This window comes from Symphalangus syndactylus, chromosome 16 (assembly GCF_028878055.3).
Source record: "Symphalangus syndactylus isolate Jambi chromosome 16, NHGRI_mSymSyn1-v2.1_pri, whole genome shotgun sequence".
Classification (NCBI taxonomy): Eukaryota; Metazoa; Chordata; class Mammalia; order Primates; family Hylobatidae; genus Symphalangus; species Symphalangus syndactylus.
The window spans coordinates 45825789-45850069 of record NC_072438.2 but is presented as its reverse complement, the minus strand read 5'-3'; the positions used below and the strand labels follow the sequence as shown (position 1 = coordinate 45850069).

Here is a 24281-nt window from a genome sequence, read left to right as displayed (position 1 = left end):
GTTTTTAAAAATCAATGCACAGGAATGTAAAATGGCTCTGTTGCTGTGGAAACTGGTTTGGCAGTTTCTCAAAAAATTAAACACCATAAAATTACCATATAACCCATCAATTCCATTCATAGGTGATATACCTTCAAAGAATTGAAAACAGATACTTAAACAAATACTGTACATGTATGTTCATAGCAGCACTATTCACAATAGCTAACAGGAGGAAATCATCCAAAGGTCCTTGAATAACACACATACAATGGAATATTGTTCAGCCACAAGAAGAAATGAAGTAATGATTCATGCTACATCATAGATGAATCTTGAAAACATGCTAAATGAAGAAAGCCTGACACAAAGGGTCACACTGTATGATTCCATTTATATGACATATTCAGAATAGGTAGATTTCTAGAAATAGAAACCATATTGGTGGTTGCTGGGGCTGAGAGGAGGGAAGAATGGGGAGTAAGTGCTAAATGGGTATGGGTATTTCTTTTGGGATGATGAAAACCTTTTGGAGCTAGATGTATTGGTTACACAACAATATGAATGTACTGGATGCTACTGAATTGTTCACTTTAAAATGGTTAATTTTATGAGATGTGAATTTTGCCTTAATTAAAAAAAAACCTATCTACAAACATTAAATCTTTACTTTTAATGTGATTTTTCTTGATTAAAGAAAACTAGCTGTTTGGCTGGGCACGGTGGCTCACACCTGTAATCCCAAACTTTGGGAGGCGGAGGCAGGTGGATCATGAGGTCAGGAGTTCGAGACCAGCCTGGCCAAGATGGTGAAACCCCGTCTCTTCTAAAAATACAAAAAAATTAGTGGTGTGTGGTGGCGGGCGCCTGTAATCCCAGCTACTCGGGAGGCTGAGGCGGAGAATCGCTTGAACCCGGGAGGCAGAGGTTGCAGTGAGCCAAGATCACGCCACTGCACTCTAGCCTGGGTGATAGAGTAAGACTCTGTCTCAAAAACAAAACAAAACAAAGCAAAACAAACAAACAAAAAAAACCTCAAAAAACTAGCTTTTCTGGAAATCAGATTAAAACTTGTCATAAAACACCTGTTGAATCAACTTAATTCTGTGATCCAGGCTTTTCGTTTGTCCCATAACTAGCCTTAGGGAGAAGCTGTGACTTGCCCGCATTCTGAATACATCTAAGAAGATACTGTATCTGGAAATTTTAATTTTTTTTAAACTCTGTGTTTAGGTCTTCACTGGGGAGCACTCAGGGACCAAGGGATATCCCTTGTGTCAATAATACATGCTGGTGATTTCAAAACTTCTGGCCATGTCTTCTGAGGCTAAAAATATTGAAGATACTGCCTTTCCCAAAAGGACAGAGGAGAAGCATGCCAAAAGGAGGAAAGGAAGTTACTATATCAAAAAGAATGTGTATTGCAGCACAATTCACAATTGCAGGTATGGAATCAACCTAGGTGCCCATCAGCTTGTGGACAAAGGAAAGTGTGATGTATATAGGCCAAGCACAGTGGCTCATGCCTGTAATCCAGCACTTTGGGAGGCTGAGGCAGAAGGCTCCCTTGAAGCCAGGAGTTTGAGACCAGCCTGGACAACAAAGTGAGACCCTGTCTCTATTTTTTTTTTAAGTGGTGTATATATACCATGGAATACTACTAAGCCATAAAAAGAACCAAATAATGTATTTTCAGCAATTTGGATGGAACTGGAGGCCATTATCCTAAATGAAGTAACACAGGGACAAAAAACCAAATACTGCATGTTTTTGCAAGTGGGAACTAAGCTATGGGTATGCAAAGGTATACAGAGTGCTATAATGGACACTGGAGACTCAGAAAGGGGGAGGATGGGCCGGGCGCGGTGGCTCACACCTGTAATCCTAACACTTCAGGAGGCTGAGGCAGGTGGCTCACTTGAGATCAGGAGTTCAAAACCAGCCTGGCCAACATGGTGAAATCCTGTCTCTACTAAAAATACAAAAAAAATAGCTGGGCGTGGTGGCGCGTGCCTGTAATCTCAGCTACTTGGGAGGTTGAGGCAGGAGAATCACTTGAACCTGGGAGGTGGAGGTTGCAGTGAGCCAGGATCATGCCACAGCACTCCAGGCTGGGTGACAGAGCGAGACTCTGGCTCAAAAATAAATAAATAAATAAATAAGAAAGGGGGAGAAGGGTGGAAGGGGGATGAGGGGTGAAAAACTACCTATTGGGTACAATGTACACTACTGGGGTGACTGGTGCACTAAAAGCCCAGAATTCACAACTCTTCATCCATGGAACCCATAACCATTCATACCCCTAAAGCTAATGAAATAAAAAAAGTTTTTTAAAAATTAAGAGAATAGGAAAAATCAGCAAAAGAGATGTGAAAATGTTACAAGTAGCTAGAGACTTCAGGTTTTGAAAACATACCAGAAATCTAGATTTTTCTTCATAAAAAGATATAAGGATACTCTAGTGGTATTTAAAAATGCCAAACAAGGCTGGGTGCAGTGGCTCACGCCTGTAATCCCAGCACTTTGGGAGGCTGAGGCAGGCAGATCATGAGGTCAGGAGATCGAGACTATCCTGGTTAAAACGGTGAAACCCCGTCTGTACTAAAAATACAAAAAATTAGCCGGGCGTGGTGGCGGGTGCCTGTAGTCCCAGCTACTTGGGTGGCTGAGGCAGGAGAATGGCGTGAACCTGGGAGGCGGAGCTTGCGGTGAGCTGAGATCGCGCCACTGCACTCCAGCTTGGGTGACAGAGCGAGACTCCATCTCAAACAAACAAACAAAAAACAAACAGACAAAAAAAAAAAAAAAACCACACACACACACAAACTAAGGCCAAACAATGGATATAATATTTGGAACCTAGAAAGAGTTGTCATTGTTTGGGAAATATCTTCTGGAGGAGTGAAAATGGTGGGCAAGTCATGTAACTGATTTACGGAAACATTCTGTGATAAACACTCAGGATCTGACAGGTTGAGGAATGACCAAAGGCCCTGAAACCTGTCCTTAGATTTCTTCTATGTGATATCCATACCCTTAGAAGGTTGGCAGGTATAACACAGAGCTGAGGCCTGAACACACTGGTTCCATCAGGTCTTTGAAACTCTGTGGCTAGTGCTGAATACAGAACACATTTTTATCTTCCTGGTTAATATATTAAAAATACGCTGTTCATAGGAAATGCTGCCATATTGCTATGGCAATACATAGGGTGTGGCCGCCATACATACCAAACAGCTAGCGATTCCCTCCCCTGCTCCCCTGCTCGTCTTTGTATCTTCAAAAACTCACCTTAAATATAAAGATTTAATGTGTGTATGTGGGCTTTTTTTCTTTTCTTATGAAATAATGATAGATTTATAGGAGGTTGCAAGGAAATGTCCAGGAAATTCTCATGTACCTTTTTCTCAGCCTCCTAAATATTAACGTCATCACAACTGTAATATAATATCAAAACCAAGAAATTGACACTAGTCCAATCCATACAGTTTAATCAGATTTCACCAGTTACATATGCACTTGTGTGTGTGTGTGTGTGTGTGTAACTTTATACAATTTTACTACATCCATAGCCTTGCATAACCACCACCACAATCAAGAGACTATACCACCATCACCACAAGACTCCCTAGAGATACCCCTCTACAGCCACCTTCATCCTCTCCCCATATCTCTAACCTCTGACAATCCCTGAGCTGTTCTTCATCTCTATAATTATGTTATTTTTTTGGATGTTACATCAATAGAACTATGTCGTATGTACCCTTTTGGGACTGGCTTTTTTTTTGTTTTTGGTTTTTTTTTGTTTTTTCACTCAGCATAATTTCCTTGAGGTTCCTCTAAGTTGTTGCCTGTGTGAAAGGTTTGTTCCATTTTATGGCTGGATCATATTCCATGGTATGGATGTCCCATAGGTTCTTTAACCATTCACCATTACAGGACATTTGGGTAGTTCCTAGTGTTGGGTCGTTATGAATGAAGGTGCTGGGGGTCAGTCTTCATTTTCTCTGGTACACCATGAGTGACACCAACAGTGCCCTTGCTGGATCATAGGATGAGTCCATGCTTAGTTTCAAAAGGAACAGCTGGGTGCTTCTCCAGAGTGGATGCAGTCTTTTAAGAGAGAAAATACTGTCTTTCAGGAATACTGACTTTACCGAAGAAGTATCCCACATTTCTCTAAATAAATCTTTTTTTTTTCTGAGACAGAGTTTTGCTCTTGTCGCTCAGCTGGAGTGCAATGGCGTGATCTCAGCTCACTGCAACCTCTGCCTCCCGGGTTCAAGAAATTCTCTTGCCTCAGCCTCTGGAGTAGCTAGGATTACAGGTGCCCACCACCATGCCCAGCTAATTTTTGTATAAATAAATCAATTTTTAAAAGAAAAGGGAAATACAATTATTTCCTTAAAATGTTGAGTTTGAATATACTGTATTTTAATTTTATTTGGAACTCAGACATTTTATTTTTCTAATTTCTCTGTCATGATTCAGATGTTGTCGAAAAGCAGTTGATCCTGTGTAGTTTGTGATTTCACGGCATGCTAAACATAACAGAATGGTGGAGGTGGTTGTGAGTGATAATGGCTCAGAGATAAAAATAATTGTTTATAGGGTACTTTGGTTACAAGAATCATGAAAACAATATTTTCAAAGAAAGACTTAGAAGACAATATAATTGTCTCTTTTTGCCCACTGAATTCTAAACGAGTTGCTCATGTTCTCTCATGATTCAGTAGCACAACACCTTCATATAGTCGAATTGTGGCTGCTGCTAGCCTCAACACCCTCTTTTTCTTTTCTTTTTTTAAATAGATACAGCATCTTGCTATGTTGCCCAGGCTGATCTCAAACTCCTGGGCTCAAGTGTTCCTCCTGCCTCAGCCTCTCAAATTGCTGGAATTATAAGTGTGAGCCACCACACCCACCGTCAACCCTGTCTTAAGACTAAAAAATAGGCTGGGCTTGGTGGCTCACGCCTGTAATCCCAGCACTTTGGGAGGCTGAGGCGGGCAGATCACGAGGTCAGGAATTCGAGACCATCCTGGCTAACATGGTGAAACCCCGTCTCTACTAAAAATACAAAAAATTAGCCAGGCATGGTGGTGGGTGCCTGTAGTCCCAGCTACTCGGGAGGCTGAGGCAGGAGAATGGCATGAACCCGGCAGGCGGAGCTTGCAGTGAGCCGAGATTATGCCACTGCACTCCAGCCTGGGCAACAAAGCAAGACTCCATCTTAAAAAAAAAAAGAAAAAAAAAGACTAAAAAATAATGAAGGTGGGAATGAAGGAGGTGGAATGTTTAATATAGCTCAGAAATATAGACATTAATGAGACAGGTGGAAGATAGGTTTGGGAAATAGAGTATTCAGCATAATTGAACCTGTTTCTGGTTCTCTTGTGTTTTTATTCTTTAAGTTTAAACTTTAAAAGTTCTGTTCATCTTCTCACTTCCTTTGACCCTGTCTCCTTGTTACTTTTCCTCTGCCCTGGAAATCATAACTGAAAAGTAAGCTTTTCCCTTCATTGGCTCATCACTGGCATGCTATTTTAATGTAAATATCACCTTAAACTCATAAAAATGATAATTTTGAAGGTCTCAGTGCTTCTTTTCAAACCTTCATTCACTTTTCTCTTATCTCTTCCACAGGGAAGGGTATCAATTTACTTCTAAGAATTCCCCAAAAGGAACAAATGGAAAATAGAATTTTATCTGCTTCATTTGCAATGTCACAAGTATGGATCATTTTCATAAAATTCATCTCATACCCCTGGGATGAAAGACTTGATGAGGTAATGTGCAGAGAACCTTCATTGGCAATTCTGAGATCAGATGTACAGTTTTCAATAATCAATTATTTGTAGATTATTCTCAACTCTACTAATGTTTCTTATGCATCTGAGGAAGACAAAAATATTTGCTGTGTGGAAGCTGGAAGCAGGAAGCCTAGGACGTGGAGAACATGTATCAAGCCTGAAAATGGGCCTATTTTTGTTTTTTTACTATTTAACCAAAATTTGAACCAATAGAAAATTACAGAAAAATTGAGAGTATAGTTTAAATAAACCTTTTCCCCTGAACTGTTTGAGAATAAGTTGCCAGCATGCTGGTCCATCACCCTGAAATAGTTTGTATTTCCTACAAAGACACTTATCTATAAAACCATAATGCAATCATAAAAGTTAGGCAGTAAACATTGATACATTACTATCATCTAATTCACAGAGACATTCAAGTTGACAGTTGTTTCAATAATGTCCTTTATAGCAAAAGGATTCAATCCAGGATTATGCACTGCTTTTAGCTGTCATGTTTCTTTTTTGTTTTGTTTTGTTTGAGACAGGGTCTCACCTTGTCACTGAGGCTGGAGTGCAGTGGGATGATCTTGGCTCATTGCAGCCTCGACCTCCTGGGTTCAAGCAATCCTCCTGCCTCAGCCGCCCCGCCCCCGCCAAGTAGCTGGGAATACAGGCATGTGCCACCACACCCTGCTAATTTTTGTATATTTTTTAGAGATGGGGTTTTGCCATGTTGCCCAGGCTGGTCTTGAACTCCTGAGCTTAAGTGATCTGCCTGCTTCGGCCTCCCAAAGTGCTGGGATTGCAGGTGTGAGCCACCGCGCCCGGCCTCATGTCTCTTTTGTCTTCGACCTAGGACAGTTACTCAGTCTTTCCTCAAATCTTGTCCCTTAGCACATTTGAAAGTTCCAAGCTAGCTATTCTGTAGGATGACCTGCATTTTAGTTTGTCTGGTGTTTTATCATGATTAGATCCACATTATGCATCTTTGGCAGCAACATCACAGAAGTGATACTATTGCATCCTCTCATTGCATCCTATCATGTGGAGTAAGATTTTTTAAAGAAATAGATTTTGTTTTTTAGGTTCACAGCAAAATTGAGCGGAAGGTACAGAGTTCACATATATCCCCTGCCTTACACATGCATGGCCTTCCCCCATTATCGACATCCCCCACCAGAGTGCTACATTTGTTACAACTGAGGCCCACATTGACGCATCATCACCTAAAGTCCACAGTTTACATTAGGGTCCAGTCTTGGTGTGGTACATTCTATGAGTTTGGACAAATGCATAATGACATGTACCCATAATTATAGTGTCATACAGAATAGTTTCACTGCCCTGAAAAAACCCTGTGCTCTGTCTGCTCATCCTTCCCTCTCCCCTAACCCCTAGTGCCCACCAATCTTTTTACTGTCTCCATAGTTTAGGCAAGATTTTCATTTGTCCCAATATTGATGATGGGCTTTTTTTTTTTGAGATGGAGTTTCACTCTTGATGCCCAGGCTGGAATGCAGTGGCGTGATCAGCTCACTGCAACCTCCGCTTCCTGGATTCAAGCAACTCTCCTGCCTCAGCCTCCCAGGTAGCTGGGATTACAGGTGCCTGCCAACATGCTCAGCTAATTTTTGTATTTTTAGTAGAGTGGGGGTTTCACCATGTTGGGCAGGCTGGTCTCCAACTCCTGACGTCAGGTGATCCACCTGCCTTGGCCTCTCAAAGTGCTGGGATTACAGGCATGAGCCACCACGCCCAGCTGATGGTGTGCAGTTTGATGACTTAATTAAGGTGATGTCGGCAAGGCTTCTCAACTGAAAGTTACTCTCTGACCTTTGAAAAAAGTAAATATTTGGGGAGAGCTACTTTAAAACGATGTAGACATCTTATTCCTCATCAAACTTTCAATTTATGTATTTATTTATATTTATATGTGTTCCTATTTTATTCAAATGGTTATAGTTCATGGTTCTCATTTTTTAATTTAATTTTTTTAACTTATTTTAAGTTCAGGGGTACATGTGCAGGTTTGTGACATAGGTAAACTTGTGTCATGGAGGTTTCTTGTACAGATTAATTCATCACTCAGGTATTAAGCCTAGTACCCATTAGTTATTTTTCCTGACCCTCTCCCTCCTCCCACCCTCCATTAGGCCCCAGTGTATGTTGTTCCCCTCTATGTGTCCATGAATTCTCATCATTTAGCTCCTACATATAAGTGAGAACATCCAGTATTTGATTTTCTGTTCCTGTGTTAGTGTGCTAAGGATAATGGCCTCCAGCTCCATCCATGTCCCTGCAAAGGACATGATCTCATTCTTTTTTATGGCTGTATAATATTCCATGGTGTGTATGTACTACATTTTCTTTATTCAGTCTATCATTGATGGGCATTTAGGGTGATTCCATGTCTTTGCTATTGTGAATAGTGCTGCAATGAACATACACGTGCATATGTCTTTATAACAGAATGATTTCTGTTCCTTCGAGTATATACCCAGTAATAGTATTGCTGGGTCAAATGGTATTTCTGTTTTTAGGTCTTTGAGGAATCCCCACACTGTCTTCCACAATGGTTGAACTAATTTACACTCCCACCAACAGTGCATAAGTGCTCCTTTTTCACTTGTGTGTAAAAGGAGCACTTCAGTGTATAAGTGCTCCTTTTTCCTTGCCAGCATCTGTTATTCTTTGACTTTGTAATAATAGTATGGTGTGAGATGGTACCTCACTGTGGTTTTGATTTGCTTTTCTGTAATGATCAGTGATGCTGAGCTTTTTTTCATGGATTCTTGGTGCATGTATGTCTTCTTTTGAAAAGTGTCTGTTCTTGTCCTTTGCCCACTTTTTAATGGAGTTGTTTTTTTCTTGTAAATTTGTTTAAGTTCCATATAGATGCTGGATATTAGGTCTTATTTATTTTTATGCTTAAATTGTCTCCTATTTGGCCAGTGGGAGCCCACCCAACTGGGCCACAATGTCTTTCTGACATGTCTTCATCAGTCTTTGAGCACAACCTCGTTTTTTGGTTAGATGGTAAGATGTTCCCGGTTCACCTTGCATTTTCCATGCCCCAGCTCTGGAATCAGCCATTTCTCCAAGATTCTTTATTTTTGTTTGTTTGTTTTTGTTTGAGACAGGGTCTCATTCCATCACCCAGGCTGGAGTGCAACAACATGATCATGGCTCACTGCAGCTTCGACCTCCTGGGCTCAATCTTCCCACCTCAGCCTCCCAAGTAGCTGGGACTACAGGTGTGCACCACCATGCCCAGATAATTTTTTATTTATTTTTTGTAGAGACAGGGACTCACTATATTGCCCAGGATGGTCTCAAACTCCTGGGCTCAAATGATCCTCCCCACTTTGGCCTCCCAAAGTGAAGATCATTCTTTTTTTTTTTTTGTAAAAAGTGGTATTTAGAAGCCAAGACCTGGACATAAGGTGTGTTTATTGCTATTCTCAGGCTGGCTCAGTTCAGAGTTAAGGAATATCTGTTGGTCTGTATCTGTCTACCTATCTTTCTACACACACACACACGCACATATTTGCATATTTATTTATTAATCTATTATCTCTCTCTACCTTGAAAACCATGAGTTTACAACAATATGTCGAATTCCAATTCAATGCCACAGGGATCATCCTTCCTTTTCCTCTGCTGTATTTGTAACTTCCTTCTCCAACAGCGAAAAGCTTGTCTTTCATTTTCCTTAAGATAATTACTAGTTTGATCAATCTTCTATGGAAACAATCTCCAATTTCTGCTGCCACACCCACTCCGGCCCAGATGCCCATGTTTTCCTGCTTGGCCCTCACTCTCCTTTCCAGGCTGTTCTCCATCGTGGATGGCCTCCTTGCAATGCTTGGGCTCTGAAAGCCCACACCATGCACAGGGGTGCTGTCCTCTCCCTCCTTGGGCCCTGGCTCACTAGCCACTGCAGGCTGTCCCCTGGACAGGCACCTTCCCCATCGTGCCCAGTCTCTAATCCCCCAGGTGCTGGGCTGTTCTCAGGTGTGGATATATCCCTCATCCTACTCAGGCTCTGACAGTCCGGGCCAGGCTGCCGTGCTGTGTGGATGCTGTCCTTACTCTGATGGGGGTCTGAGACCCTGTGCCAGGTCACCCCCCTGTAGCCCACCCTCTTCACCCCGCTTGGACTCCAATACCCCACATTGGGTCACCACGAGTCCTCTCGACACCACTGTGGATGCCATCCTTCCGATACTCTACCTAATAGCTTTAGGATTGAATTATTAAGGAAGGGTCCAGGCGCGGTGGCTCACGCCTGTAATCCCAGCACTTTGGGAGGCTGAGGCAGGCAGATCACCTGAGGTCAGGAGTTGGAGACCAGCCTGGCCAACATGGTGAAACCGCGTCTCTACTAAAAATACAAAAATTAGCCGGACTTGGTGGTGGGCGCCTGTAATCCCAGCTACTCGGGAAGCTGAGACAGGAGAATCGCTTGAACCCGGCAGGTGGAGGTTGCAGTGATCAGAGATCATGTCACTGACACCAGCCTGGGTGACAGAGAAAGACTCAGTAAAAAAAATATATCTATATCTATATCTATATCTATCTCTATATCTATATCTATATCTATCTATAATTAAGGAAGGGAAATGATTTTTAAAAATAAACTTTAAATTATTTAAGTACTATCTATGTTTTGAGTAGATTTTTTTCGTGTCTTTTAGCTACCTTAGCTCTGAGAACATAGTGGCGATCACACACACACACACACACACACACACACACACACACGTTAGAATGAATTGAATCACTGTCCCTTTTTGGACCATATCATAATTCAGCGGTGTCTGGTACTGCTGATAAACATATACGCCAGTTTTTTTGTTTTTTGAGATGGAGTTTTTCTCTTGTTGCCCAGGCTAGAGTGCAATGGTGTGATCTCGGCTCACTGCAACCTCCGCCCCCCAGGTTCAAGCGATTCTCCCGCCTCAGCCTCCCAAGTAGCTGGGATTACAGGAGCGCACCAACACGTCCGGCTAATTTTTGTAATTTTAGTAGAGACAGGGTTTCACCACCTTGGCCAGGCTGGTCTCAAACTTCTGACTTAAGGTGATCCACCCGCCTCGGCCTCCCAACGTGCTAGGATTACAGGCGTGAGCCACCACGCCCGGCCCACACCAGTTTTTAATTAGTGCTTCTGATCTACAAATCCAGTCTTCATTACCTGCTCAGTCAACGTGGACATGAGCCCTTTTCTCCTTTGCAAGCCTGCACAATGCTAAATTTTGTCGGTAGAGGGTGCTGGAGACATTGCAGAAGGAAGGGGAGAGGCAATCTGCTGCGGGTTCTGAGCGTCCCCGCCCACTACTGATTACCTGGGCCATTTCTCAGGGTTGTGTTTGCAGCGAGAAATCTCCAGGACAAAGAGCAGGATAGCCTACCACTTACTATAAAAGTAATGGATTTCTCAAGCTCCGTAGATTCTCACCTGGGATCCTCTCTCTTGTTCCTGTGGGAATTGAAGGGCACAGGGAAGTGACCCCAACACTATATTCCTACTGCTTTCTGTGCCTTCAGTAATAAAATCCTTTTTCTTCAACCCATGGATGTCTTCTGCCAGCGTCCATGAAACCATAACAGGTCAGCTTATTAGCTCCAGTAGGGCAAAAGCAAATCTCAGATTCTGATAACCAGCCAATCCTTTCTGAGTCCAATCCTCTGTCATGGGACATGATTATTTATTTAAAATCTTCCCTGTTCAGATTACCGTGTGATTTCTGTCTCCCAATTGGACTCTGTCTGATACATCACAGCAGCAGACGCATCCTCCTTAGGTGGCTATTCATAGTCCTTAGAATTGTAAAGCATTTGGCTCCCTTCAATGACATGAAACTTCTAATAATGGGTTTATGGCTTCCTGCTAATGGCTCATCATCTCATTTCCATTCATGACTGCTCTACTCAGCGTCCCTGCTCTCTGCTTTATTGACAGCAACAGCCCTCTGCACCCAAGTCATTAACTATGCCATCCTTTCTAAAATGCCCTTCTTTTGTCCTTTCACAGAACATATTTAAAAAGAAAATAGAAAGGCACTTATGAAAGCTCTCTGTGTGTGTATCCATTCAGGCACACAATAGACAGAATTATATAGCCTGTTTCTACTCACTAAAAGTAAAAACTTAAAATGTAGCACAGATGTGGTGAGGACGTATCTTGGCATCAAGTATGTATCATCCTGTGTAATGTAGACAGCTTAAACTCACCTCCATGTAGCAATCTTGGAAAGATTTTTTAGAGGGCTCTAAGGTCATACAAATCTGGTTGGTTTTGAAATTTGGCTCTGACATTTACTAGCTAGTTTGCATATCGTTAACTGGGAATAGTCATATCTACTTCATACAGCTGTTGTAAAAATTAAATGAGTTAACACACATATGAAATGCTTAGCACAGTGTTTGTCACATAATCAAGTTGACTCAACCTCCCTATGTTAAAATAATCAAATGAACAAGTCTAAAGCAATTTAGTAAAATATGAATTTTTAACTCAATTTCACTTAGGTGCCTCCACAGCTAAGATAGTCCCTAATTGTTTTCAGACCCAGAGAAAACTTTCTCAGAGGCTCTTAGAGACTTTCTCAGGGTGGCCCTGACATGTGGAGTTCAGGCCCTCATTCCTCAGTCTTTCACCCCATGCTCTCTTCTTTCAATTACTTTCTTATCATTGGAAGCTTTACCTTGGCTTACCATTTTCTTTGCTAGTATTTGCTACCATTTTCTTTGCAGTTTTTTCCCTCATTATCATCTTCTCAGAGGCCTCATATTCTAGGTGATGGAAGAATGATCCCCCATGCACAGGTTGGAAATGTTTTCTGTAAATGTCAAGAAAATGATATAGTCACTGTTACACCTATTCAACTTTGTTGTCATAACACGAAAGCTGCTACAGACATCAACAAATGAGCATGTCTGTGTTCCAATAAAACTTTATTTATAAAAACAAATAGCAGACAGAGTTGGCCTGTGGGCTGCAGTTTGCTGACTACAGAGCTATAGTTTCTAGGTCTTTTGACCTAGAATGCTGAGGTATAATCTTATCTTGGGCATTTTTCTCTATCTTTGTCCTTCAGAAAGGTGCTTATTTAAATATGTATTTTTTTGGGAACTTTGCCTTACTACAGATAAAAAAATTTTTTTTAATTAAAAACTTTTTTTTTTTTTTTTTAGGAAATGGGGTCTCGCTATGTTGTCCAGGCTGGTTTTGAACTCCTGGCCTCAAGTAATCCTCCTGCCTCAGCCTCTCAAAGCACTTGGATTACAGGTGTGAGTCATACAGATGAAACCCTTAATTTTAAGTATATTCCTTATTCCAGTAATACTTGTCACGTTTTTATCATGAACTTTAATTGAATAGTTCTACCTGGCTCCCTGGGATTCTATACTCACAGGTTATTATATGAATGTAGATAATTCAGTGCAAAAAGTCTTTAGCTCAAATCTTAAAGCACAATGTAATTAGTTGGAAAAAATGACAATATGCTAAATAGCATTAACTATGCAGTATCAGCAAACAACCAAGAATCATAAGTTGGCATAATTTTTAACACTTTGATATAATCTAAAACATCTGCTTGATAAGCCAAAGAAAAATTGACCTGAATAATTTTTATTACTAACAAGAGAGAATAATTTTAAAATTATGACTATTAAAATATATAATATTGTTATTATTTTATTATGGTCAGACGACTTGTCACCAGTATGCAGATGTGGATGTACTGTAGTTTTGATTCCTGTGAATAGACTATCATTTAATATTTTTAGGTATTATAATAGTTTCTGAAATGCTCATTATTTAACAGATTATAGTAATGGCAGTCAATCTAGTGAGCAATATGAAAGACTAGACAGAATGAGAAGAAAGTCTTTCACCATATTTTGAGTAATTATAGAATTGCTTAGTGTAATGAAATGAACACGTTTTAGCATTGTTGAAGGGAATATGAATGAGAAATGTACTGGAATTGTGTAGCTAGGGTGTTTCCCTTGTGCTATTTTCTGTGGGCGTTTATTATTCTGCTTAAATACATTTCAGAAAGATAGTCTTCCTTGACTGGTAGCAAATGCCAATGAAAATACCAAGGCCTAGAGTTTTCTTTTCCTTTCTTCTTTTTTTTTTTTGAGATGAGGTCTCACTCTGTCACCCAGGCTGGAGTGCAGTGGGGTGATCTCGGCTTATTGCAACCTCTGCTCCTGGGCTCAAGTGAGCCTCCCAACTCAGCCTCCCAAGTAGCTGGGACTACAGGTGTGCACTACGGCACCTGGCCACTTTTTTTATTTTTTGTGGAGACAGGGTTTTGCCATTTTGCCCAGACTGGTCTCGAACTTGTGAGCTCAAGTGATTCACCTGCCTCAGCTTTCCAAAGTGCTGGGATTACAAGAGTGAGCCAACACGCCCAGTTTAGAGTTTTCTTTGTGGGAAGATTTTCTTTAAATAAATAGGATTATTCAGATTCCTTTTTCAAGTAATGTGAATCTGGGCTGCAGCTTTCCAGGGAGACTGGTTTGTGGTCACATCATCCTAGACATTCCAATGCATTTCCTTTCCTTTTTTGTAGTCTCCTGATAATGGGGAGTGAGGTAGAGGTTCTTCCGGTTTGTCCTTACCTTCGAAGCTGTAGTACTTAGAGGTCCCAGCTATGTAGAAGTAGGATCTTCCCACCTTGGACAGGTCCTAGGTTTTGAGTTCTCTATCCCATCCCCTGGGAGGTCAACAGAACCGAAGGGGAATTTTTGAGAGTTTGACAAATGCCCTTGGGGCAAAAGAGCTTCAGTTCTCTGCCTATTTTTCCAAGTCTTCTCTCCTTTTACTTGGATTTCTTTTTTTTTTTTTTTTTTTTTTTTGAGACAGGGTCTCGCTCCTATCACCCAGGCTGCACTGCAGTGGTGTGATCTTGGCTCACTGGAGCCTCAACTTCCCAGGCTCACGCAATCTTCTCACCTCAGCCTCCTAAGTAGCTGGGACTACAAGCATGCACCACCACACCAGGCTAATTTTTGTATTTTTTGTAGAGACAGGTCTCACTATGTTGCCCCAGGCTGGTCTCAAACTCCTGGGCTCAAGCGATCCTGCCTGGGCCTCCCAAAGTGCTAGGATTACAGGCATGAGCCACTGCACCTGGTTGGCTTTCACTTAGATTTTTGTCCTCTTAATCCTGAAAATTTTGTCTGTGCTTTAATGCTTTAAAGGCAACATATTTTATGTTTCATTCTGAATTTGTGGTTGTTTTAAGCAGGATGATTCTTCTGAATAATCTACTCAAACATGGTACCCAGAAACCAATGTCTGCTGAGTTGTTCATGGCTTTAAAAGCTCTGATCCATTTTAGACTCTCACAAATATCTCTTTAAGTAACTTTGATGAAAATATTCCATTTCTTTTACAAAAATATGATTGTCGGCCTCACTGATTTGGTATAATTTGGGAAAGCTCAACTAAATTAGTAGAAACCTCCACATGGTATGATGTTTCAAAATAAATTAAATTGTATATCTTGCACTGGCTTAATACAACTAGTAAAGTACCTAGTAGTTGTCTTCAGGGAACTTTAGCAGATAAAAAGGATTTGTAATGTCAGGCTGGGCACGGTGGCTCACACCTGTAATCCTAGCACTTTGGGAGGCCAAGACAGGCAGATCTCTTGAGTCCAGGAGTTCTTGACCAGCCTGGCCAACATGGTGATACCCCATCTCTACAAAAAAGAATACAAAAATTAGCTAGGCATGGTAGTGCATGCCTGTAGTCCCAGGTACTTGGGAGGCTGAGGCAGGAGGATTGCTTGAGCCCATGATGTGGAGGTTGCCGTGAGCCGAGATCACACCATTAAGCTCCAGCCTGAGAGACAGAGTGAGACCTTGTCTCAAAAGAAAAAAAAAAAAAGAACGATTTGTAATCTCCTAATTATGTAAATAAATGGCTCTTGTAAACGTGCTTGAGGGTGCTTGAAAAGTTTGCTCATGGAATAACACAAAGGGCCCAGATTTGAAGAAGTTGGTAAGTCAGGGACGCAGTGTGAGAGGAGTCTAAAGCACCATTGTGTGGAATGGGGCCTGGTCATCCTCCTAAAGGTGGCTGCACATTAGAATCACCTGGGTTCTGGCTGGGATTGGCATCCCAAGATATCACACCTGGAGTGAAGTGCAGGCGTCTATGTATTTTAAAATTCTTCAAGTTGTTGGGAACAAGCCCCCCAAAATCTGGCCATAAACTGGCCCCAAAACTGGCCATAAACAAAATCTCTGCAGCACTGTGACATGTTTATGATGGCCACAATGCCCACACTGGAAGGTTATGGGTTTACGGGAATGAGGGCAAGGAACACCTGGCCTGCCCAGGGTGGAAAACCACTTAAAGTCATTCTTAAACCACAAACAATAGCATGAGCGATCTGTGCCTTAACGACATGCTCCTGCTGCAGTTAACTAGCCCAACCTATTCCTTTAATTTGGCCCATCCCTTCGTTTCCCATAAGGGATACTTTTCGTTAATTTAGTATCTATAGAAACAATGCTAATGACTGGCTTGCTGTTAATAAACACGTGGGTAAATCTCTGTTTGAAGCTGTCAGCTCTGAAGGCTGTGAGACCCCTGATTTCCCACTTCACACCTCTATATTTCTGCATATATGTCTTTAATTCCTCTAGTGCTGCTGGATTAGGGTCTCCCCGACCGAGCTGGTCTTGGCACAAGTAATCCTACATGACACTGTAGTTGAGAATCACTGGATTGTAGTTCAAGCAATGGGGTAACAATTCCTGTGGCATTCCAGGTTCTGGCTGGGATTCATATTCATATTCATACCCAGGTTCTGGCTGGGATGTTATAGTTGCTGGGTGGGTTCCCAAGAGACAGTCATGTGATATTCAATCTACCTTAGTGAATACTGGAGCTGGAAGGGATCTGAGCAATCATCTGGTACAATCTTTGCAATGACTATTTCTCATTGTGAAGGATTTATGTAATGCAAATAAATTATAAAATTTTTCCACAACCCAAATATTGAGTAAAATATCAATAACATTTGAAAATCTGTTATAGAGGACAGAAAGATGGAACAATAGACACTGGAGACTCCTAGAGAGGGAAAGGAGGTAGGGGCTGTGCTGAAAAACTACCTATTGGTTACTGTGCTCACCACCTAAGTGACAGGATCATCCGTACCCCAAACCTCAGCATCACACAACATACCCATGTAACAAACCTACACTTGTGTCCCCCTAACTCTAAAATAAAAGTTGAGGCCAGGCACAGTGGCTTACGCTTGTAATCCCAGCACTTTGGGAGGCCAAGGCGGGGCGGATCACGAGGTCAGGAGTTTGAGACCAGCCTGACCAACATGGTGAAACTGTTTCTACTGAAAATACAAAAAAATTAGCCGGATGTAGTGGTGCATGCCTATAATCCCAGCTACTCAGGAGGCTGAGGCAGGAGGATCACTTGAACCCAGGAGGGGGAGGTTGCAGTGAGTCGAGACTGCGCCACTGCACTCCAGCCTGGGCAACAGAGCGAGACTCCGTGTCAAAAAAAAAAAGTTGTAATTTTTTTTTTTTTAAGAAAATATGTTGTAATATTGCTGGGAGAAGAGAAAATAGAACGCTTAGTTAATGTATTTTAGCTGCAAGCAATACGTATGGCTACTTAAACAAGGTTGGGAGGGAGGAGCAGGTAGACTCAGTGTATGGGGGCCTGCTTGCTGATTGTATTTCTGGCAGTTTTGTGACCAGCTGCTGTGTCTCCATATATTTTATTTTATTTTTTATTTTTTGAGGCAAGGTCTCACTCTGTCACCCAGGCTGATCATAGCTCACTGCAGCCTTGACCTCCCAGGCTCAGACAATCTTCTTGTCTCTGCCTCCCGAGTGGGTGGGACCACAGGTGCACACCATCATGCCTGGCTAATTTTTAAAAAACTTATTTGTAGAGACGAGGTCTCCCTGTGTTCCCAGCCTGGTCTCGAACTCCTGGCCTCAAGTGATCCTCCTGCCTTGGCTTCCCAAAGTGCTGGGATTACAGGCATGAGCCACTGCATCTAGCATCCATAATATTAGTCATGTACAGACAGAAGGCATGATTGGCATTTTAAAAATTAGTTTTATTATTATTGTATTTATTCTGCTAGCAGTCTTTATGCTAGCACTGAATGGCTGGCATTTTTAATTTGAAACAAGGAATTACAAACTTTAATGATAAAATTAATTTTAAAAACAATAAATTGGCAGACAGTTCCCTCCATCCTTCTGCACGTGTTCCACAGTCAGCCTGGGCCACTCACTTTCTGAAGGTATCCCGGCTTTCCCTCTTCCACGCCCAGGCTTTCCACCCTTCTCCTAGTCCACCCCCACCAACATGTGAACAAGGAAGCCGCAAGGATTCTTTCTGTTCTGTGTTTCAGAATCTGGGATACTATAAACTCACACTCCAATACCTCGGAGACGGTTTACCTCAAAAGAGCAAATCTACTTCATATTTATATTCAATGAATAATTAGTGGAAGCTAGTTATGTGAAGGTATAACAATAGATAAAATGCTAAGTGCTGCAGGGAATACAAAAATATACCCCCGTATGTGGCCTTAAGGAACTACCATTCTCTCCCCTCCTTCGTTTTATCATCTATTACTATATAGGATCTCAGTCTCCCTACTGTTTTGCTCAATGCCTTATTGATCAGAAAGTTTCTGAGGTAAAGGGATTCTCTACTGGATTAACTCACTCTGCCAGTCCTTCTCTGCTGCTTTGCTATTGAGTTTCTGATACGGAATCAGAAAATAAGTAGGTCAGCTTTTGCCAAACTTACTACCCAACATTTTCTTCTCTGAAGTTCTCACACAGCACAGCTATTCTTGTCACTGCAGAGACGGCTCTGAATGACAGCTTCTCCCTAACCTCATCACTCCAGCTACCACTAAGCAGGGACCTCTTTCCTTCCACAAAATTTGCGCCAGGTCAGTGTGGTGACCCAGGCCTACAATCCCAGCACTTTAGGAAGAGGAGGTGAGAAGATCGCTTGAGCCCAGGAGTCTGAAACAAGCCTGGGCAACAACGTGAGATCCTGTCTCTACAAAAAATAAAAACAAACAAAAAAAAAATAGCCAAACATGGTGGTGTATGCCTGTAGTCCCAGCTACTGACAGGCTGAGGCTGAGGCTGAGGCTGAGGTGGCTGCTTAAGCTCAGGAAGTTGTGGACACAGTGAGCTATGATCGGGCCATTACACTCCAGCCTGGGTGACACAGCAAGACCCTGTCTCAAAACAAAATCAATCAAACAAAAAACCCCCAAATTTACTCTACGTCCTTTTTGTTTTTCCTTTTTTTCCCCCGAAGGTGAACGCCTCCCTGAAAATCAGTACTCATTTAAGTTGTATTATTTGTAACTTTTTTTTTGTTTTTGACACAAGGTCACCTGTCACCAAGGCTGGAGTGCAGTGGTGCAATGTCAGTTCACTGCAACCTCTGTCTCCTGGGCTGAAGCCATCCTCCCACTTCAGCCTCCCAAGTGGCTGGGACTATTCCTGGCTAATTTTAGTATTTTTGGTACAGATGTCTCAAGATGTTGCCCAGGCTGGTCTCAAACCCCTGAGCTCAAGCAATCCCCCCACCTCAGCCTCCCAAAGTGCTGGGATTGCAGGTGTGAGTTCTTTATAGCAGTGTGAAACTGGAGTAATAACAAGGCATTTATGGACCTTAAAGCAGGAGCTTAAGGGTAATTTTGACCACATTGGTTACACAGGTCATGGTAAATGCTTACATTTGTAGGCATTTTGGTGCCTTGATGTCAGGAAGGGTTGCACAGTAACTTTTGACACACATTCATTCCAGAGATGTATAAAAATTCTAGTTACTTACATTAAATACATTTTTGGTAAAGAAGCCTAGTACCAGATGCCGGCTTTAGCTAATAGGGCAGTCTAATGACTTCTGAATTCCTCAGATAAGGAGTTTTGCCTTCAGATGATCTGCTTGATGGCCACCAGGTGATCTTTGCTGTCCTCAAAACTATGCGAAATTACCTCAATTAAATATAATTGTTTATGATCCACAAAGAAATATGGTCAAATGGAATCAGCTTGAGCCTGGGCAAAGATCCAGGGCACTAGATTTGCTTCCCGAGCTTCCCTGGGTTTGCTCTCTAGATTATACCTCTTTAGCCCAAATAATTACCCAGGACTAGGGGGAAATGAGGGTGGCAGTGAAGTCTAACGATGATGCCAATACCCACATCAGTCAATACGGCATTTCTTCAAGAGGCTCGCAAGTTGTTCAGCCCCAAGAGAAGATACAAAATAAACATTGTACTCTCCTACACCTTAGGAATGAGGACAGAGGCTGTGATGGAAGAGGTGGTGCGTTCTTATAAGTTCTTTAAGACTCAGAATGATGAAAATGCCATAAGCAGCCTGTAATTTTTCATGGCATTTGATTTTTTTTTTACTCCAGTTAAAAAATAAAAAATATTACATGAGTATTATCTAGTCACAGTTAAATTAAATATCATTTTATTGAATATTTGTTTTTGTGTAAAAGTTATCAATAATTTCAAATATTACAGAGCTCATGAAAAGATATCTATTTCAACTTGTAGAAAACATTTGTGGAATGCCTGCCATGTACTGGACGGTGGGGACGTTCCCAGTTAACTCTCCCCTAGTGGCTCTCATTGTTTCTCACTCCCTTCTTAGGTTGAAATTAAGATTTAAGAGCCTTTCTGTCAGATTTTTAGAAATTCATTTATTTGCAAATTACAGTGAAAAAATTCTCTTCTGGATGCATATAAATCCAAAGTTTTGATCCTAGTGAAGCATACGGAATGCTATTGTTATGATATTTAAGTATCATAACATAATGTAGCTAATAAAGCTTTTAAAAAATTATGGTAAAGTGTATGTGAAATTTACCATTAGTGACATTGAGTACCTTCACCATGTTGTGCAATCATCCCCAATAAGTAGTTCCAGAACGTTTTCATCACCCTAGAAGGAAACTCCTTTTTAGCAATCACTCCCGACTCCTTTCTCTCAGCCTCTTACAACATTTATCTGCTTTCTGTCTCCATGGATTTGCCTATTTTGGATATTTCATATAAATGCACTCATGCAATACGTTGCCTTTTGTGTCTGCCTTCTTTCACTTGGAAAAAATGCGCTCAAGGCTCATCCATGTTTTAGCATGTATCAGTCCCTCATTTCTCTTTATGGCTGAATATTCTATTGCGCCGTGTGTAGATACCACAATTTGTTTATTCATTCACCAGCTGATGGCCATTTGGGTTGTTTCCACTTTTTTGGCTACTGTGACTAGTGCTGCGATGAATATTTGCGTGAAAGTTTTTGCTTGAACACCTGTTTTCAGTTCTTTTCAGTATATACCCAGGAGTGGACTTGCTGGGTCATATGGTAATTCTTTTTTTTAACTTATTGAGGAACTGCCAAACTGTTTTCCACAGTGGCTACACCATTTAACATTCCCACCAACAATGAATGAAGGTTTTCAATTTCTCCACATCCTCTCTAACATTTATTTTCTCTACTATTCATTTTTTTTCCTGTAGGTTAAATCCTAGGTCTATTTCATCATTCTAATAGGTGTGAAGTGGTATCTTCTTGTGGTGCTGATTTGCATAATGACTGATGAGGTTGGGCACTTTCCATGTGCTTGTCGGCCATTTGCATATCTTCATGAGAGAAATGTCTATTTAAGTCCTTTACCCATTTTAAAATTGGGTTGTCTTTCTGTTGTTGAGCGTCGGAGTTCCTTATATATTCTAGATATTGGTTCCTTACCAGATATATAAGATTTACAAATATTTTCTCCCATTCTGTGGGTTGTCTTTTCAATTTCTTCATAGTGTCCCTTGATATGTAGAAGCTTTTAATTTTGATGAAGTCTTTTTTTTTTTTTTTTTGCTGTTGTTGCTTGTGCTTTTGGTGCCATATCTAAGAAACCATTGCCAAATCCAAGGTCATGAAGATTTATTCCTATATTTTCTTCTCAAAGTTTTATGGTTTTAGCTCTTACATTTAGGTCTTTGATCTATTTTGAATTAATTTTTATATATGGTATGAAGTCCGGGTACAACTTCATTCTTTTGCATGTGAATATTCACTTGTCTTAGCACTATTAGTTGAAGACACTGTTCTTTCTTCATTGAGTGGTCTTGGAACCCTTGTCAAAAATCAATTGACCATAGTGTATTGACGTAATTTATTTCTGGACTTTCCATTCTACTCTATTGCTTTATATATTTTTATACCAGCACAACACTGTTTTGATTCAAGTAGCTTTGCGGTAAATTTTGAAATTGGAAAATGCGAGTCCTTCAACTATTCTTGTTCAAGATGGTTTTGAACAGACTTGAGTACCTTTAGTAACTTGCAATCTCATATAAATTCTAGGGTCAGCTTTTCAGTTTCTGTAAAAGGGTCACTGGAATTTTAATGAGGATTGTATTAAATCTATAGACTTATTTTGGGAGTAATGCCATCTTTACAATGTTAAGTCTTCCAACCTGCCAGCACAGGATGTCTTCCATTTATTTAGGTCTTCTTTAATTTCTTTCAGCAACGTTTTGGACTTTTCAGTGTCCAAGTCTTGCACTTTCTTGGTCAAATTTATTTCTAAGTATTTTATTCTTTTTCATGTTTTTATAAATGAAATTGTTTTAATTTCCCCTCAGGTTTTTCTTAGACTTTTGTGTGTTGATTTTGCAACCTGCAACATTGCTGAATTTTTAAAATCAGCCGGAATCATTTTGTGGATTCTTTAGGATTTTTAATATATAGGACCATGTTTTCTGCAGATGTAGTTTTACTTCTTCCTATTTGGGATTCATTTTATTTCTTTTTCTTGCCTAACTGCTGTGGCTAGACCTTCTAGTATAATGTTGAATAGCAGTGGGGAAACCAGGAATTTTCATGATATTAGGGGAAAAATTTTCAATGTTTTGCTATTATGTTGTTAGCTGTGGGTTTTTATGAATGTCTTTATCAGGTGAAGAAAGTTCCCTCTTCTTCCTAGTTTGCAGAGTGTTTTTACCATGAAAGGGTGTTGGATTTTGTCAAATGCTTTTTCTTATCAATTGACGTGATCATGCTGTTTTTTCCCCTTCATTCTATTAATATGGTATATTATTACATCGATTGACGTTTGTATGTAGAACTATCCCTGTATTTCTTTGATAAATCTCACTTGGTCATGCTGTATGATCATTTTAATAAGCTGCTGGATTTGGCCTGCTAGTATTTTGAAGTTTTTTTGCATCTATATTCATAAGGGATATTGGTCTGTAGTTTCCCTGTGAGGTCTTTGTCTGGCTTTGGTGTTAAGGTAATGCCGGCCTTACAGAATGGGTCACAGGGTGCTCCTTTCTCTTCCATTTTTTGGGAGAGTTTGAGAAGGATTAGTGTTAATTCTTCTTTATATGTTTGGCATAGTTTGCCAGTAAACTCATTTAGTCCTGGACTTTCTTTGTTGGGAGATTTTTGATTACTGGCTCAATCTCTTTACTTGTTATAGGTCTGTTTGGATTTTTTATTTCCTTTTGAGCCAGTTTTGTCAATTGGTGTGTTTTTTCATCTAGGTCATCTAAATTGTTGGCAACAATGCTTCTATGAATAAATTTGTTTATAGTTAAGTTGCCTAAAATACCATGCAATTCATCTAATATGTATAAAACTTGAAATATATTATATTGCATCCACTTTTCTAAATCAAAATATGTAAAATTCCCTAAGAGATTTAAACAAAAGTTTTCCCTAAATACTAAGGAACCAAAATTTTCTGATTGGGTGTTACTGGTAAATTTTATTACTAAAGAGCATAAACCCTCTTTTTTTTATTAAAATAAATAATTCCTCACCTAAAATGAAATTTTTTTTTTTTTTAGATGGAGTCTCGCTCTGTCGCCCAGGCTGGAGTGCAGTGGCGCGATCTCGGCTCACTGCAAGCTCCGCCTCCTGGGTTCACGCCATTCTCCCGCCTCAGCCTCCCAAGTAGCTGGGCCTACAGGCGCCCGCCACCACGCCCAGCTAATTATTTTTTATTTTTTATTTTTAGTAGAGATGGGGTTTCACCGTGTTAGCCAGGATGGTCTCCATCTCCTGACCTCATGATCTGCCCGCCTCGGCCTCCCAAAGTGCTGGGATTACAGGCGTGAGCCACCGCGCCTGGCTGAAATTTTTCTTTTTCTACCTAGTGGCAGGAATAGTAAAGAGTGAAGACTGCTGAGTGAGAAGGCCTTTGTATGAATCCCTGCTCTGCCACTTACTTGTAATATATAACCTTGGGGCTAACTTCTCTGTACCCCAATTTCCTTAGCTATAAAAAGGGAATAGAACTACCTCATAAGGTTGTTGTAAGGATTAAGTGCATTGATGCATACAAAAACTCTGATTCCTAGTTCATAATAAGTATTAGCAAATATTATTTTCATAAGGTGCTTATTAATTGGGGTTAAAATAAAAAGCATCTTAGACATC

General features: G+C 40.7%; 2 protein-coding genes across 3 annotated transcripts in view; one reads left to right on the top strand and one right to left on the bottom strand.

Moving 5' to 3' along the window:
- Positions 1-24281, top strand: part of TMEM156 (transmembrane protein 156) — a 203102-nt gene that overhangs the window by 30773 nt on the left and 148048 nt on the right. The window contains exon 3 of one of the 2 annotated variants that reach the window (XM_063619843.1): positions 12975-13068. The exons of the other annotated variant lie outside the window; for it this stretch is intronic. Coding sequence (XP_063475913.1) covers positions 12975-13068 — 94 coding nt within the window. The remainder of the gene's footprint in view (positions 1-12974; positions 13069-24281) is intronic. 2 annotated transcript variants of the gene reach the window in all.
- The window catches only part of KLHL5 (kelch like family member 5), an 85049-nt gene continuing 73294 nt past the window's right edge, over positions 12527-24281 (bottom strand). The window contains exon 11 of the mRNA XM_055246199.2: positions 12527-12619. Coding sequence (XP_055102174.1) covers positions 12566-12619 — 54 coding nt within the window. The 3' untranslated portion in view covers positions 12527-12565. The remainder of the gene's footprint in view (positions 12620-24281) is intronic.